This window comes from Nannospalax galili, unplaced genomic scaffold, assembly GCF_000622305.1.
Source record: "Nannospalax galili isolate Female #2095 unplaced genomic scaffold, S.galili_v1.0 scaffold262, whole genome shotgun sequence".
Taxonomy (NCBI): Eukaryota; Metazoa; Chordata; class Mammalia; order Rodentia; family Spalacidae; genus Nannospalax; species Nannospalax galili.
The window spans coordinates 1126595-1141646 of NW_008348083.1; the positions used below are offsets into that span (position 1 = coordinate 1126595).

Sequence of the window (15052 nt, forward strand, 5' to 3'; positions counted from 1 at the left end):
CAAATGCTAGGATTAAAGGTGTGCCACCACCACGCCTGGCTTGGGCCTTTGCTTTTATGGCTCCAAGGATCACTTATCTCTCAGGAAACCCTCCCATGGGCTGTGTGTCTGTTTCCAAACCACTGCCACCCATACTAAATGCAAGTTTAGCAGAAATGCTTTATTAGGAAAGATGTTTTTACAAAGTGAGTGACTCTGGAGCTATGTCAGCCCCCGCCCCCCTCACCCTTCCCTTGCATCCCAGCTGAAGCCAGAGGAAGCATCAGGGGGCACCCTGCTGTGATGAAAAGGCCCTTGTAGGAGAGGGAAGAGTCCAGATCTAGTAGCAGTTCACTGAGGCTGAGGTTCTATGTCATCATCACTGCATCCTCCTTTGCCAGGTGTGGCTGTGGGCCACTCTGGGGATGTTTGGTCCTAGAGAGAAAACAAAGGGATCCTGCAGGCAGAAGGCTTGGGGCTTTTAGCGCCCATCCCCCAGGCTTAAGGATGTTTAATCTCATTCCCACCTCCCTAGAGCAGGGTAAATAGATGAGTGGAGCTTAATCACAAAAATGCCAGGGATAACCTGGTGCTTACTGTCTAACACTGCCACTTAGGTGTGTTCTCTAAGTGCCAACCTCCCTCACTGCCTGGGCACCTCTTTTTCCCTCTGACAGAAACCTTTCATACATGATTTGAGCCAGGTGGTTTTCCTTTAGAGCCCTTAGTCTCCTAACCTGGAGGTGTGTGTTCACCTGGGAGTCTTGTTGGCTAGAGGTCAGGTGGGCATGGAGCAGTGCAGCCACCTCATCCTGCTCAGCCTCCAAGGCGATGGCCAGGGCACTGGTGCCCTCCTGAGGAGCATTAGGACATCAGCTCCCTGAGCCACAGAAAGGCACATACCACCCCCATTCCAGACCCTTGGTGCTCACATTGTCTAGGATGGTAGGGTCACAATCTGGCTGGGCCAACAGCAGTTGAACAGTATCCAGACGTCCATACTCACTGGCACACATAAGTGCTGTGGCCCCGTCAGCATCCTGCGCATTTACGTCCGCGCCACACTCCAGCAAGGCTGCTACCATGTCCTGGTGGCCATGACTAATGGCCAGCATGAGGGCTGTCTGTCCAGTCTGGGAAATGGGCAAAGGGTTGGGGTTTGGAAGAAAGGTCTGAGGGCTTTAGTTGACTCTAGAGGTAAGAGTTGACACCCTGGATCCATCAAGAGTGGGAGTGTGCACCTGGGTAGCCTTGGCATTGACATCACCCATGTTGAAGAGTCTCTGAACCACAGCCATGTCTTCCTGCCCCACGGAAGTAAGTGCAGCCAACATGAGTGCTGAGTAGCCGGCTCTATTCTGGTGATTGACCTCACAGACCCCTAGGAGGGAGAAGAATTGGTCATGGCCTCAGCCAGCAGTCCTTTCCCTCTGATCTTCAAATCTGTTTTTGCTAGTTTGGGGGTTTTATTTTTTATATGTGTATTGCATGCTTTGCCTGCAAGTTATATAAAGGCATTTGTGTGGGCATCAGGTCCCCTGGAACTGGAGTTACAAAACAGTTAGCAGTAGCCACCATGTAGGCGCTGGGAACTGGACCTGGGTCCTCTGCAAGAGCAGCTACTACAGGTTTTTGCTCTTTAGGTGGGACAGTATGGGGTCTCGTGGAACCTAGCTGGGCACAGACTTAGTATATAGCCAAACCATGGACTTCTAGACCTCCTGTCTCTACCTCCTCAGGTGTGCACATGTGCAGAAGCCAGGGGGCATGAGCAAGTTCCATACTAGCCAGGGTTAGAGTGTGAGACCCTGCCTCAAAAAGCCAGTCATGGTGATGGTAGAAAAGTCTTTAATCCCTGCACTCCAGAAGCAGTTTACTGTGTGCCATGCTGATAGATGTAAGGCTGGTATGGGCAGAAAACAGGCACAGTGAGGGCCAAGAGGCTTGGGGAATGAATTGGTAACTGGGGGTAGTGGTTGGCTTACGGCTGACCATCCCCTGCTGTTCCCAGTAGGTTTGATAGGCCACAAACCCCAGTGTGTATAGCACTGTATCAGAGGGAGGTGAGGCAGGGTTGAACAAGCAATACTCTAGCCTGAGGTGGGGTCAGAGCCCTAACCAGCGAGTAACCCTTGTACACTGGTGTTGAGGGAGTATCACACTGAGACATTCAGGAATGTGATTTCAAAGCTGGTTTTTACTGGGAAGGGAAGACAGGACAGCTAGGAGTATTGCCTACAATACCCCCTCTGCACATGGGGCTGGTGAGATGGCTCAGTGGTTAAGAGCACTTGCTCTTCCAAAGAACCCAGGTTCAGTTTAAAAAAATTTTTTTTGAGACAGGGTCTCCCAGTAGCCCCAGCTGGCCTGGAACTCACTATGTAGACCAGGCTGGCCTTGAACTCACAGAGATCTGAGTGCTGGTATTAAAAGCGTGCGCCACCACGCCCAGCTATAAAAATCTTTTCAAAAATCATCACCAAATTTGAGGCCAGTCAAGGGCTGTGTACCAAGGTCCTACCTTGAACCAAAAAGCCTTGTGTCTGGGGAAATGGCTCAGTGCATAAAAGTGCTTCCTTCAAAAGCATGTGAACCAGGATCCCCAGTACCCACATAAAAGCTGAATACCATGGTTATGTCAGACACCAAGACTGGGGTGTTGGAAATGGGGATCCCAGCCTAGCCCTGTCTCAGAAAATAGCCACAGGGGAAGCCACCAGAAGACATTGACTTATGGCCCCCATACCTGTAAACAAAAAACATACACATTCATTCCTTTCATTCTCATTCTCTCTCTCTCTCTCTCTCTCTCTCTCTCTTTCTCTCTCTCTCTCTCTCTCTCTCTCACACACACACACACAATCTACTAAAATAACTTGGAGGCCTAGTGGCAACCACTGCTGGTCAGCATCTTTCTGCGCCTTTTACTTCCTCAGCCTTGGCCACCGTGGCCTTCCTCTCCACACTCCCTGGTCTAACATCCTTTGGGAGGGAGGCTCTGATCCTGACCGGTATCTAGCAACAGGCTGGAAATGACCAGGTTCCCATGAGACACGCTGTAGTGCAAGGCTGTGTTTCCATTCCCATCTGCCAGGTTGACCACGTGCGCCAGCAGCTCAGGCCCCAAGTTCTTCACCCCTCTCAGCATCCCAGCCACTGGCTCAGCCTCAGAGCGCTTTTGGCTGGACACCCGAAACCACTCCTGGGCCACAAGGCGAGCTGCATTCTGTCAGGACAGGGACAAAGAAGGCGTCAATAGTGACACAAGAGGTGAAGGAAAGGTGTGTGGGACCCCACACGTCCCCAGGACCCCTTTGGCATTCTAGCAAGCAAGGAAGGCCGATGCCTGCCCAGTAGGGAGACCAGGAGAACCCAGGTGGAGGGCTGGGACAGCCACACCTTTTTCAAGGAAGTACAATCGCTGGGGTTCCTAGGCCCAAGATGGCAGAACCCTACATTCATGGGGCCATTGGAGAGTGAGTGAGGCAGTGAAAGTTTCTCGCTCTTGGGGAGTCATAGAACAGGGGTTGGGGCTGTGATCAGTTACGTGGGTTCCTGGGGGTGTGCGATCCAGGAAAAGGTCAGAGCTGATAGGGAGAGATCCCCTTTGGTGAATTTAGAGCCAGGGGAGGCCCCTAGTTAGAGGGGATAAAAGTTGGTACCCTAGCAAAGCCGGTGTTTCTTCCCTAAGAGGGTGAGAGAGTGGAGTCTTCAGCAGGACCCTCACTGTCTCCGCTGAAGGTCTTTTCCCACACTCACGCCATCTCTGGCGACTCCACCGGGCCGGATCAGCTGCCGATTCAGAGCAACACACGCCTCCCTCAAACGTGGGCTCAGCTCGCACCTGCCATGGAGGCCAGGCCAGGCTCAGCATCCCAGACAGGGGCGACCAGGAGTGGGGGAGCCATCACCACCCCAGAACTTTAGAGCACGCTCACCTCCCCTGTGTCTCTGCCTTTGGCTTTGGCTCTAGCTCTGGCTCTGCCTCAGGCTGGGGGTCCTGAGCGTCTCTGTCCTCCAGAGGGCCAAGCGTACCAGAGTCGGTTTCCCCGCCACCATCATCTGATCCAGAAGAGCTACTCCTAGGGGGTTCGGCAGTGCCATCTTCGCTGTCACTGTCACTGGCGTCCTCGCTGGAGGAGCTCTCATACCTAAGAAGGGGGTGGAAGGCATCTGCTTAAGCTTCTCGTGGGACTGGGTTTGGTTTTGTATTTGGTTTGGTGTTTCGTGTTGTGCTTTTGTTGTTTTGTTTTGGCAAGGTCACTATGTAGTCCTGGCTGCCGACCTGGAACTATGTAGACCAGGCTGGCCTCAAACAGAGATCCACCTGCCCCTGCCTCCTGAGTGCTGAGACTAAAGGTGTGCCACCATGCCTGACCTCTGAAATGGCATTTTACCGATGAGGAACTAGAGGCCTGCCAAGACCGGGGTTTAAGCAGACAGAGCTGGGATTCACACCCCGTCTAGGTGCCTGCAGCTGCTGTCATGGGAAGGGGGAGAAAGTGCTCACTCTCCGTTGAGGACCCCAACGAACTGCAGGCTCTTGGGTGCCGGACTGGATTGGGCACCTGGCGCACCATCTTTCTTCTTCATGATGGATTTGAGGATGCCTGGCAGGGAATCACATGAGGGCTCTGAGTTTGACACCAGAGGCCTGGCAGGCCAGGGCTCACCAGGGGTGGAGACTCACCAGCGGGGGCCACCTCCTTGTCCCTAGCCATGGGTCTGGACTTGTTCTCCAGAGTCAGGGAAGGGGCCTCCGCCGGGAGGTCAGTCTGCGTGGTCTTCTCAACACTACCCCATGAGGTCTGGGTGGCGGCCTCGCCGAACTGGGACCTGGCCACTGTGGCCTCATCCCCTCGGGCCTCCTCCATCTCTCTCAATCGGCCCCTCAGGAGTTCGCTCACCCCGCGCTGGTGCTCCAAGCTGGTGCGCAGCAGCTCCAGCTCGCGTTCGGTGGCCTCAGGCAGCCCCAGGAGTGCCTCGGTCACCCACGTGTCCACCTCAACGGTCTCGGGGCCCACCTCCACGCCAACCTCCCGTGTGTCGGGTACTGCCTGGGCATCCTCCTCTCGGGTCTCGGGCACGACTTCGATGCCCGCCTCCCGGGTCTGGGGTTCCCTATCAGGTGTCCTAGACGCCCGATCGAGGGCCTGCAGCGCACCCTCGCTCCGCCTCGCAGCCCACTCGTCCGGATCGTCAGGCAGGGGGCTGGCCTTGGAGCGGACGCCTCGGTCGGAGGTGGCCAGACGCTCGGTGAGGCGCCGCAGCTGAGCGAGCTTGTCCGGGCGCGCTTCGAACTCGGCGTTCTGCTCTGGCTGCGCGCGCTCGGCTAGTAGCCGCGCCTTCTCGGCGCGCAGCGCGCGCACCTGCTCCTGCAGCTCAGGCAGAGCCCGCGCCTGGTCCTCGAGTTCGCGCAGGCGCCGCAGCGCCGCGGCCATCTGCTCGCGCACCAGCTGCAGTTGGGCGGGGCCGGGCGAGGCAAGGGCGGGGTTGGGGACCGGGCTGCTGCGGCCCGACTCGCGGGGGCTGCGGGAGACCGCGCGGGCAGGGCTGGCTGCGCGCTCTCGCGCCTGCGCCTGGGCCTGCTCCAGCCGTCGGCTGGTTTCCAGGAGCGTGAGCTCGACTCGCGGGTTGCGAGTGAAGGAGCGCGGCGACAGCGGGGGCAACGAGAGCCCAGGGGAGAGTGCGCCCGAGGCTCCGCCATCGTCACTGGCCAGGGATTCGCTGGAGGTCCAGGCTCCAGGGCTGCGCGCGCCCGCGAGGCCTGTCCGGGACGCGCGCGGGCGGCGTGGGGGAGGGGGTCCAGGGGCTCTGCGGGAGACCGGGCCGCGCTCCAGTTCCTCCACGTACTTCAGGAAATCCAGGTCCAAGTGGAAGCCGTAGGGCGTCTCCACGGAGTAGGGAGAGCTCGGCCTGCGTGCACTCCCCGGGGGCACTGGGCACAGGCGAGGGCCGCCTAGGTCTGTGGCATAGGCAGAGAGGGGGAGTCAAGCCAAGGAGTCCCAAGAAAGAGTAAACAAAAGTAGCCGTCTCCCTTGACGCTGTGATGATGCCCCTGTACAGTTGCCATTGGGCATGGCCATCCCTGAGCGCCAGATAGTAATGCAATCAAATGTTTATTGAGTACCTACTAGATAGCAAACACCGTTCTAAACTCGGAATACTATAGAAAACAAGACAGCATCGGGGCTCTCTTGCAAGCCATAAATAGACACAATCATTTCAAAGAAAACTTTCAAGGCAATTATAATAGCATGGTGAAATAGAATTACTGAAGGAGCCCAGTTTGGGCTCTCATGTCAGGAAAGATTTCCTTTGGAGGGAACTTGAAGATTGAGCCCTTCATAAGGAGGAAGCAGCTGCAAAGGCAGAAGTTGCCAAAAAGAAAAAAACGCCAATGGAAGACACTGGGGAGTAGGGACAGCTGGAGAGGAACAGGAGGAAGTAGGTTGTCCCAGGGGAGTGAAGGAAGGAAGGGAGTGGGAAGAGGAGCTGGAGAGATGGGCAGAGGGAACGTGGGGGCGGGGGGGGGGGTTGTCTCCTGGGTCACAAAGGGAAGTTGAGGTATTATTTACGTAGGGTGCCATGGGTGGGTTTAAGACCTGTTAGCCGCTATGTTCAAAGAAGGACCTGCTGGTCTGTGTCCACATACACACAAGCACCCGTGCATATCTTTGTACACACATCTATCTCATTTTGCACACTCACCGGGCAGGTTCTGATTCAGGGCAAACTTGGCCATGTTTCCTGAAGCAGCCACCAGACACCTTGGGGAAAAAAGGCCCCAGAGAAGTGAGAGTGGAGACCCAGTCCTGTCAGGCTTGAATATTTGGGGCCCACCATGGAAATTGTGAACAAACAGACCAAGAGCTTTTTTCCACCTCACCCGGTCCTCCAGGCTCCCACTCTCCTTCCTCCAGAAATGGAGACTCTGGCATGCTAGGGATGGAATCTGAGAATTTGTGCATGTATATAAATACATGATTTTGAGGCATGCAAAGAAGATATAATTGGGCACTGGATTTTTTGATTGGTTTGGTTTGGTTTTTTGAGAGTCTCCCAGTTGACCTGGAACTTGCTATGTAGACCAGGTTGAGCTCAATCTCACAGAGATCCCCCTGCCTCTGCTTCCCAACTCCTGGGATAAAGGTGCACAGAAACAACCCAGCCCTGGCATTGTAATTTTTCACGAGGTTACTTGCAAGACCCTTCTAGGAATGATGGGGAGTTTAAGACTGAATACCTCAGTGATGCAACTGATGAATACCTGCCTCCGGGATGTCTCTAGTGCAGTGGCATAGAGCTCTTGTAAGGGTTTATAACAAACACAACCACCTGAGGAGACAAAGCTGTGGCTATCCATGGGAGAGGGGCGGGCAGGGAGGGTGACTCAGGTTTCATAACGGAGGTAAGTGAGGGGCTGGAAAGAAGAATTTGGTTCAGTGGGCTAGCACATGCCTAGCATGCACCCTGGGTTTCCTTTGCAGCACCACCAGAAAATACAGATTAAATTCTGGGCTAGAGATGTAACTCAGTTGATAGAGTGCTTGCCTCGCATGCATTAAGCCCTGGACTCCATCGCCAGCATCAAGTAAACCAGGTCTAGTGGTACACATCTACCATCCTAGCACTCAGGAAGTAAAGGCAGGAGGGTCAGGAGTTCAAGGTCATTCACAGTGACAGAGTTTGAGCTGGCCTGGGATACATGTGACCCTGTCTCAAAAAAGAAAGCAAAAGGGGCTGGAGACAGGGCTCCACACTTAAGAGCACTTGAGAGGACCTGAATTCAATTCCCAACACCGAAGTTAGGTGGCTCACAACTGCCTGTAACTCCAGTTACAAGAGGTCTAACACCTTCCTCTGGCCTCCATGGGCATGAACATGGTGCACATACACATATGCATGCACACACTCATACACATAAAATAATCTTTTTTAAAAATTAAGAAAAGATGGCTCAGCAGTTAAGAGCACTGGCTGCTCTTGCAGAGGATCTGAGTTTGGTTCCCAGCACTCACATGGCAGCTAACAACTTTCCACAACTCCAGTTCCAGGGGATCTGACACCCTATTCTGGCCTCTGCCGTCATTGCACACATATGATGCACTTACATATATGCAGGCAAAACATACACATAAAATAAATTAATTAAATAAATAAAATGTTTTAACAGGCGTGGTTGCACACGCCTTTAATCCCAGCACTGGAGAGGCAGGCGAATCTCTTGTGAGTTCAAAGCCAGCCTGGCCTACATAGTGTGCTCCAGGTCAGCTGGGGATACAGGGAGACACTGTCTCAAAAAGACCAAAATTTTTTTTTAATTTTTTAAATTTAAAAATTAAGAAGGAAGGGAAGGAGATAAGAGGGAAAAGGAGAAAACAAAAGTGAAGCCAGGCATAGTGGCACATACCTGTAATCCTAGCCCTTGCAAGGCTGAGATAGGAAGACGGTATGTTCAAGATAGCTTTGGGCTACAAAGCAAGTTTGAGGCCAGCCTCAGCTATATACTGAAACTATATACTGAAATAGCAGAAAGAAATGGGAACAGGATAGAGAAGGAAAGAGAATTGGACCTCAGGTGATGGAATTTTTAACAAGATCAAACATAAGTCCAGAACTTTGGCTTGAAAAGTACAGAATGGAGGCTAGGGATGTAATTCAGTGTCACAGCATTTACCTAGCATGGAGGCTAGGGATGTAACTCAGTGTCACAGCATTTACCTAGCATGGAGGCTAGGGATGTAACTCAGTGTCACAGCATTTACCTAGCATGATGAGGCTATAGGCTTCAGTCCTCAATGCCCAACACCACACCCCCCACACACACACACAAGAAGGGAATGATGGGACTTTGAAGGACCCTCATGGAAAGTCCTCAAGGAGCAGAAAGTGGCTTGAACTGACTGCCTACCCCACGCTCTGTCTGATTAAATGTAACCCCATAGAATTCTGCAACACAGATTATCATTCACATTTTACAAATGGGGAAACTGAGGCATGAAACAAGTCCATCCCTGTGGGAAACCTTTCCAATTGAACTCTGCCCACCTCTTGCCCATAGTGCCCAGCAAAGTTACCACCCTGCCTGTCCAGCCTTCCACCAGCCAGACCCAATCCAGTCATCCTCTCCCAGCTCATCACCCCTCTGCTGTAACCACCTGAAAACCCAGCCACCCTTCCCAGCCCCTTGTACTGCCAGCGGCCATCTGAGTGCCAGACGCAACTAGCCATTCAGCACCTATCAGCATGCCTAACACATCACCCTCTCCACTGCTAGGAGCAGCCATTTCCACTCAGCTCCTCTTCCTCTTCTTCCTCCCCCTCCTCTTCTTTACTCTTCCCTGTCCAACCTGAATCTCTGAAGTTTCCCTCTCAACCCCAAAGCCAAGCTGAGCCATTTCCCAGTCAGCCCTCCAGCAGCTGTTTCCTGTCCCCTCACACCAGCTGCAAGGGGCGAGCCAGCAGGCCAGCAGGTCAGCAGGGAGGACAACCAGTGCCTCTTGCAACTTGTTTTCAGGAAATTGCTGGGGAAGAACTGGGCCCTGGAAAAAGCCTGGACCAAGGCTTGGGGGTCTGGAACAGCCTTTCACACAGCTGGTGAATGACTCAGGGCCATCAGCCCCCTCCTCCAGTGACCTAGTCATACCCACATCCAAGGCTCTGGGACAGGGAAAACAACTGCTGGTCATCTGTAAGATCCAGACCAGCTGGAACAGCCAGGTCTAAAGGCTATACCAAGACAGAGTACCAGGGCAGTACATAACAATGAGATTCTTGCCATTCATTTGTTTTTTCTTTCTTTGTTTTTGAGGCAGGCTGGCCTCCAACTCTATGGAATTGAGGATGACTCCTGATCTGGACCTGCCTCCACCTCCCAAGTGACAGGACTACCGGAATGTAATACCACTCCTTGTTCATGCAATACTGGGGATGGAACTCAAGGCTTCAGGCTTGCTATGCAAGCACTCCAGCACCTGAGCCACAGCTTCATTTTTCCCTTTTATTATGGGTCAGCTTATACTTATCAACCTAAGCCCTCTAAGGTTGGTCCTCAGGAGCTGGAGAGCCAGCCGGCTCAGCAGTTAAGAGAACTGGCTGGGTTCGGTTCCCAGCACCCACATGGTGGCTAGCAATTGTCCACAACTCCAGTTCCAGGAAATCCAATGCCCTCTTATGACCTTCCCAGGCACTGCATGACACAGATGCACTTACATGCAGGCAAAACACTCATACACATAAAATAAAAATAAAGTTGGTCCTCATAGTTTCAGTGACGCCCCCCCCCCCCACTATACCAATGCACTTGGGCCTATGTGAATCCCTTGCAACTTACTCAGATCCCTGTATTGGCCACTAGACTGCTTTTTTTTTTTTTTTTTTTTTTTTTTTTTGGACAGAGTCTCTCTGTAGCCCCAGCTAACCTGGCACTCATTATGTAGATCAGGCTAGGCTGGCCTTGATCTCACAGAGATCTGCCTGCCTCTGCCTTTCAAATGCTAGGATTAAAGGCCTGTACCCTATGCCTGGCCCAACTGCATTTTTTGACATTTGGGGTGTGAAAGGCAAGCTGTGACATTTGGGGTGTCAGAAGGCAAGCTGTGAGAGTCCTCTCCTTCCACTATGTGGGTTCTGAGGATTGAACTCAGATCCTTGGACTTGGTGACAAGTGTTTTAACCCACTGAGCCAGCTTCACAGTCCCTGTTTTTATTTTTGCTCTGTTTTCATTTTTGTTTTATTTTGGGTTTTTTTTGTTTGTTTGTTTTTTGTCTTTTTTTGAGACAGGGTCTCCCTGTAGCCCCAGCTGTCCACTATGTAGACCAGGCCGGCCTTGAACTCATAGAGATCTGCCTGCCTCTGCCTCCAGAGTGCTGGGATTAAAGGCGTACGCCACAGCGCCCAGCTTGTGACCTCGTTTTTGAGATAAGGTTTCATTATGTAGCTCTGGCTGGCCTGAAACCTTCTGTGTAGACCAGGCTGACCTGGACCTCACAGAGATCTGCTTGTCTCTGCCTCCTGAGTCCATCTGTTTTTATTTTTTGAGACAAGGTTTCTTATGGAGCCCAGGTAGTCTCCAACTCTCGGTATACCCCAGACTGTTGTCCTCTTGCCTTGACTGGCCTCCTACGTGCTGGGATTGCAGGTATGCACCACCACACCCAAATGACTGCTTTTCTTTTTTTTCTCTTTCCCTACCCTCCACCCCACCCCCAACCCCTCTTTTGGTGTTTAGGATTAAACCTAGGGCCTCACACACGTAGGTAAGTGACCTTCAACTGGGTTATATATCACTAGCCTTTTTTTGAGACAGGGTCTCCCTGTAGCCCCAGATAGCCTGGAATGCGTTGTATAAACCAGGTTGGTCTTGATCTTCCATAGATCCACCTGCCTCTGCCTTTTTTTGTTTTTTGAGACAGGTCCCTATAGCCCCAGCTCCAGCTGGCCTTGGCCTGGAATTCCCTGTGTAGACCAGGCTGGCCTTGGTCTCACAGTAACCACCTGCCTCTGCTGAGATAAAGGCATGTGCCACTACACCCGGCACTAACCCTTTTTTAAATTACATTTTTTTAAAAATTTATTTGGGGGGGGTGACCATGCAATGGGTTGAGAGTGAATTGACGTCAAAGAGCAGCTCTGTAGAGTCAGCTCTCTCCTTCCACCATGTGGGTCTCAGGTATCCAACTTGGGTTGTCAAGCCTGACAGAAAAGCACGTTTACTAACTGAGCCATCTCATTGTACCCATAACCCTTCTTAAAAAAACTTTATTATTTTGAGTTGGGTCTGGCTAGATTGCCCAGGCAACCCCTTGAATTCACTCTGTAACCCTGGCAGGCCTTGAACTTTCAATCCTCCTACCTTGGGGTTGGAGAAACAGCTCATCAAAGTACTTGCTGCTCTTGCAGAGGACCAGGGTTCAGTTCCCAGCACCCACATGGTGATTCACAATTAGGGGATTCGACGCCCTCTTCTGGCCTCTGCAGGCACATGTTGCACTTCCGTATATGCATGCAAACACTCATACACATTAAATAAATAAAAGTTAAAAAAAAAAAACTTTTTCTAATCCTCTTAGCTCAACCTCACTAGTAGCCAAAATTACAGGCCTTCTTTTTATTTTTAAAGATCCCCTTCCCATCCCCAGAAGGGGCAGGGAGCCTAGGCCATGTGTACCCTCCCAGCCAGAACATGTCAGCCTTGCCTGGGTACTTGATTGTGGGCTGGGGATTGTGATGAGGCAGGCCCACACTTGGACGGCTGTACAAGCTGCTGCCTCCCTAGAGAGGGGCTTGTAGCTGCCCTTTTTCTCTCCTCCCCTGCCTGGCTGTTACAGCTAAATCTGGATCCCCTGCCTGAGACCCCCTCATTAGGCCATCAAAGATGAAGCCACACACCCCTACTCCCGCCCCTGGAACTATTTCAAGACTCAGAACTGTGATCAGGAAACCTGAAGGATGGGGGACACAGCATGCAGTGAGCATCCAAGTCTGGCCTAAGACTCCACATAGTGGCACACTTTCCATAGTGGGGTAGGATTCTCAGATCCATGATCTCTGTGGGAAGTACATGATGGTAGGACACAGGTTTCTAGGGCCATCACCCCCCCGCCCCGGCCCCACAACACACACAACCAGGTCAGCTTCGAAAAGACAGGGCAGTTTCCTACAGGAAAGGCCACTGGGCGGTTCCATCCGCTGCCCATTGTCTGCTAGTCCCGGGCCGTCCATCCCTCCTCCCAACATAGTTTCCGCATCACCCGCCTCCTCCACCCCCCCCCACCCCCGCGCAAAGTCCGGCGCAAGAGGGCCAGTCCCAGGTCCCCAAGCGAACTCTAGGGAAGGGTCCCATAGGCGGCTGGGGGATTAGGGAGCTCACAAGCGCCCCAGGTTAGGTCCTGGACGGCTATGCAACGACGATCTGTGGAATCCAGAGCCTTCCTCGCCCACTACCCACCTGGGGTCGGGATCGGAGGACTCGGCACCCACCCTGTCGCAGCGCTCCGAGCCCACAGAAGGGACTGGGTGCACAGCACTACGCCCGGCCAGGTGCGTCCTCAGTTTCCCCAGAAGGGCCCTCCGTGGGTGTCGCCGCAAGCTGGAACGTTACCTGAGTCCGCAGCCCTGGCCGCGCCCGCACCGCACCGAGCCCGCCCCCTCGAAGCTCGGGGACGGGTTATCAAGGCTTTCACCCTAACGGACAGGCATATCAGCCAACCAGAACCCGAAGCTCGCCGAGCTAGCCTATGGTGAAGCAGAGTGGGTCGACAGGGTGGGGCTGCGAGTGGGGGGCACGGCTGAGGCGGGACCTGCGTGGGGGTCCGGGAAGATCCAGCAGTAGGGTGTGGTGCCGCCCGCATCTGTGCCTGGCCTGGGACTAAGGAGTTGGGATTTTTTTCAGAGCACGCTAGGGGATGCAGGAGCTCAATTCCCAGTGTTTGCTCGCGGCCCCAAACCCTGGATCTTTTCCACTGCAGGACCTTTACACATACTGTGCCACTTACCAGAAACATTCTCTGCACATGATACTTTCCCCAACTTTTCGTTGCTCAATCTATATGTCGCTGTCCTCCCTCGACAAAAGGCTTAACACAGCCCTTCCCTGGTCATCATCTTTCCCATCACTCTGATTTATTTTTTTCTCTTCCTTTTAAGTTTTTTTTCTTTACACGCTGATTTACTAACCCAATAATAGCATTCATTACATGAAAAGCAGGGCTGTAATTTGTTTATTTACTTGCCCTCTGTCCCCTCCACTAAACATCACAAGATATTCGGACTGCTTTACACTGCCTCTGGCATGCTGGTGCTTAATAAATGTCTGTTATGCTGGGGATATATATAGCTTAGTGGTAGAGCACTTAGGTAACATACAAAGCCCTGGGTTAGACATTCAGTATCACAGTAGAAAGATAAGTTAGTAGATACATAGGTAGGTAGGCAAATAGACAAGTGATTTAGATGATAGATAGATGATGATGATAGATAGATGATAGATATAGATAGATGATAGATATAGAAGATAGATAGATGATAGATTGATAGATGATACATAGATATAGATAGGTGATAGATGATAGACAGATAGCTAGATAGATTGATAGATGATTGATAGCTTACTTAAAGTATCTGTTGCAATAATGGTTTAAAAGTACATTTAGGACCAGTAAGATGGCTCAGCAGGGAAGTATACTTGCTGTCAAGCCTCATCCCTGGGACCCTGCATGGTGGAAGGAGAGAACTAACTCTCATAAGTTGCCCTCTGACCTCCACACCATCGCCTGTATGCACTCACACATATAGAAGCACACAAATAATTTTTTTAATTTTTTAAAAATTATTTTTACTCAGTGTGGTGGCACACGCCTGTAGTCTCAGCACTTGGGAGGCAGAGGCAGGCAGATCTCTGTGAATTCAAGGCCAGCCTGGTCTACATAATGAGTTCCAGGCCAGCTGGGGCTACAGGGAGACCCTGTTTCAAAAAGACCAAAAAAAAAAACCTTTTAAATCTTATGTGTACGAGTATTTTGCCTACATGTATGTAAGTACACTACATGCTTACAATGGCTTCCAAAAGATGTTGGATCCCCTGGAACTGAAGTTATGGACAGTTGTCAGGCACCGAACTTGGGTCCTCTGCAAGAGCAGCCAGTGCTCTTAACTGCTGAGCTATTTCTTCAGCCTCAAATAAAACATTTTTTAAAGTACATCCAACTTAAACCCACTTGAAGTATATTATGATCTAAAGTGACCTTAATTTTTTTTCTATTTTTGTTTTTGTTCTTTTGGTCTTTTTGAGACAGGGTCTCCCTGTAGCCCCAGCTAACCGGGAACTCACTATGTAGACCAACCAGGCTGGCCGTGATCTCACAGAGATCTGCCTGCCTCTGCCTCCAGAATGCACCACCATACAGGCACTTTTTTTTCTTTTTTTAAGAAAAGGTCTCACTGTATATCTCTGGCTGGCCTGGAGTTCACTGTGTATACCAGGCTGGCTTCCAACTCACAGAGATCTGCCTGCCTCTGCTTCCCAAGTGCTGGGATTAAAGGCATGTACCACCACACCCTACTCTAAAA

At 51.8% G+C, this 15052-nt stretch overlaps 1 protein-coding gene and 1 long non-coding RNA gene across 5 annotated transcripts in view; one reads left to right on the forward strand and one right to left on the reverse strand.

Annotated features, from left to right (window-relative positions):
* Window positions 1-142: 142 nt before the first annotated feature.
* On the reverse strand, window positions 143-13145 carry Kank3 (KN motif and ankyrin repeat domains 3). Of its 4 annotated transcripts, none has more exons than XM_008844564.3 (11): window positions 13086-13145; window positions 6691-6749; window positions 4670-5944; window positions 4490-4589; window positions 3918-4130; window positions 3739-3823; window positions 2989-3205; window positions 1221-1360; window positions 912-1112; window positions 717-833; window positions 143-414 (listed from the first exon to the last, which is right to left on the reverse strand). In XM_008844564.3, exons 2-11 carry the CDS (start codon window positions 6722-6724, stop codon window positions 331-333), a joined length of 2466 nt encoding a protein of 821 aa, XP_008842786.1. In that variant the 5' UTR covers window positions 6725-6749; window positions 13086-13145; the 3' UTR covers window positions 143-330. The 4 variants fall into 4 exon arrangements, with proteins under 4 accessions (XP_008842786.1, XP_008842785.1, XP_008842787.1 ...); XM_008844563.3 differs by having other exon boundaries at window positions 12965-13124; XM_008844565.3 differs by having other exon boundaries at window positions 735-833; window positions 12933-13124.
* Window positions 12901-15052, forward strand: part of LOC115072304 — a 5846-nt gene continuing 3694 nt past the window's right edge. Inside the window, exon 1 of the long non-coding RNA XR_003851348.1 lies at window positions 12901-13024. This is a non-coding gene — a long non-coding RNA (uncharacterized LOC115072304). The remainder of the gene's footprint in view (window positions 13025-15052) is intronic.

What these genes read in the sequence shown, in the direction of transcription:
- Kank3 (XM_008844564.3), bottom strand. Translation starts at nt 6,724, where the DNA reads ATGGCCAAGTTTGCCCTGAATCAGAACCTGCCCG. An exon ending in GTGGAGTCGCCAGAGATGGC is followed by an intron (nt 3,206 to 3,738) that starts GTGAGTGTGGGA and finishes CTGTCCTGACAG; the next exon opens with AATGCAGCTCGCCTTGTGGC. An exon ending in TCAATGCCAAGGCTACCCAG is followed by an intron (nt 1,113 to 1,220) that starts GTGCACACTCCC and finishes CCCATTTCCCAG; the next exon opens with ACTGGACAGACAGCCCTCAT.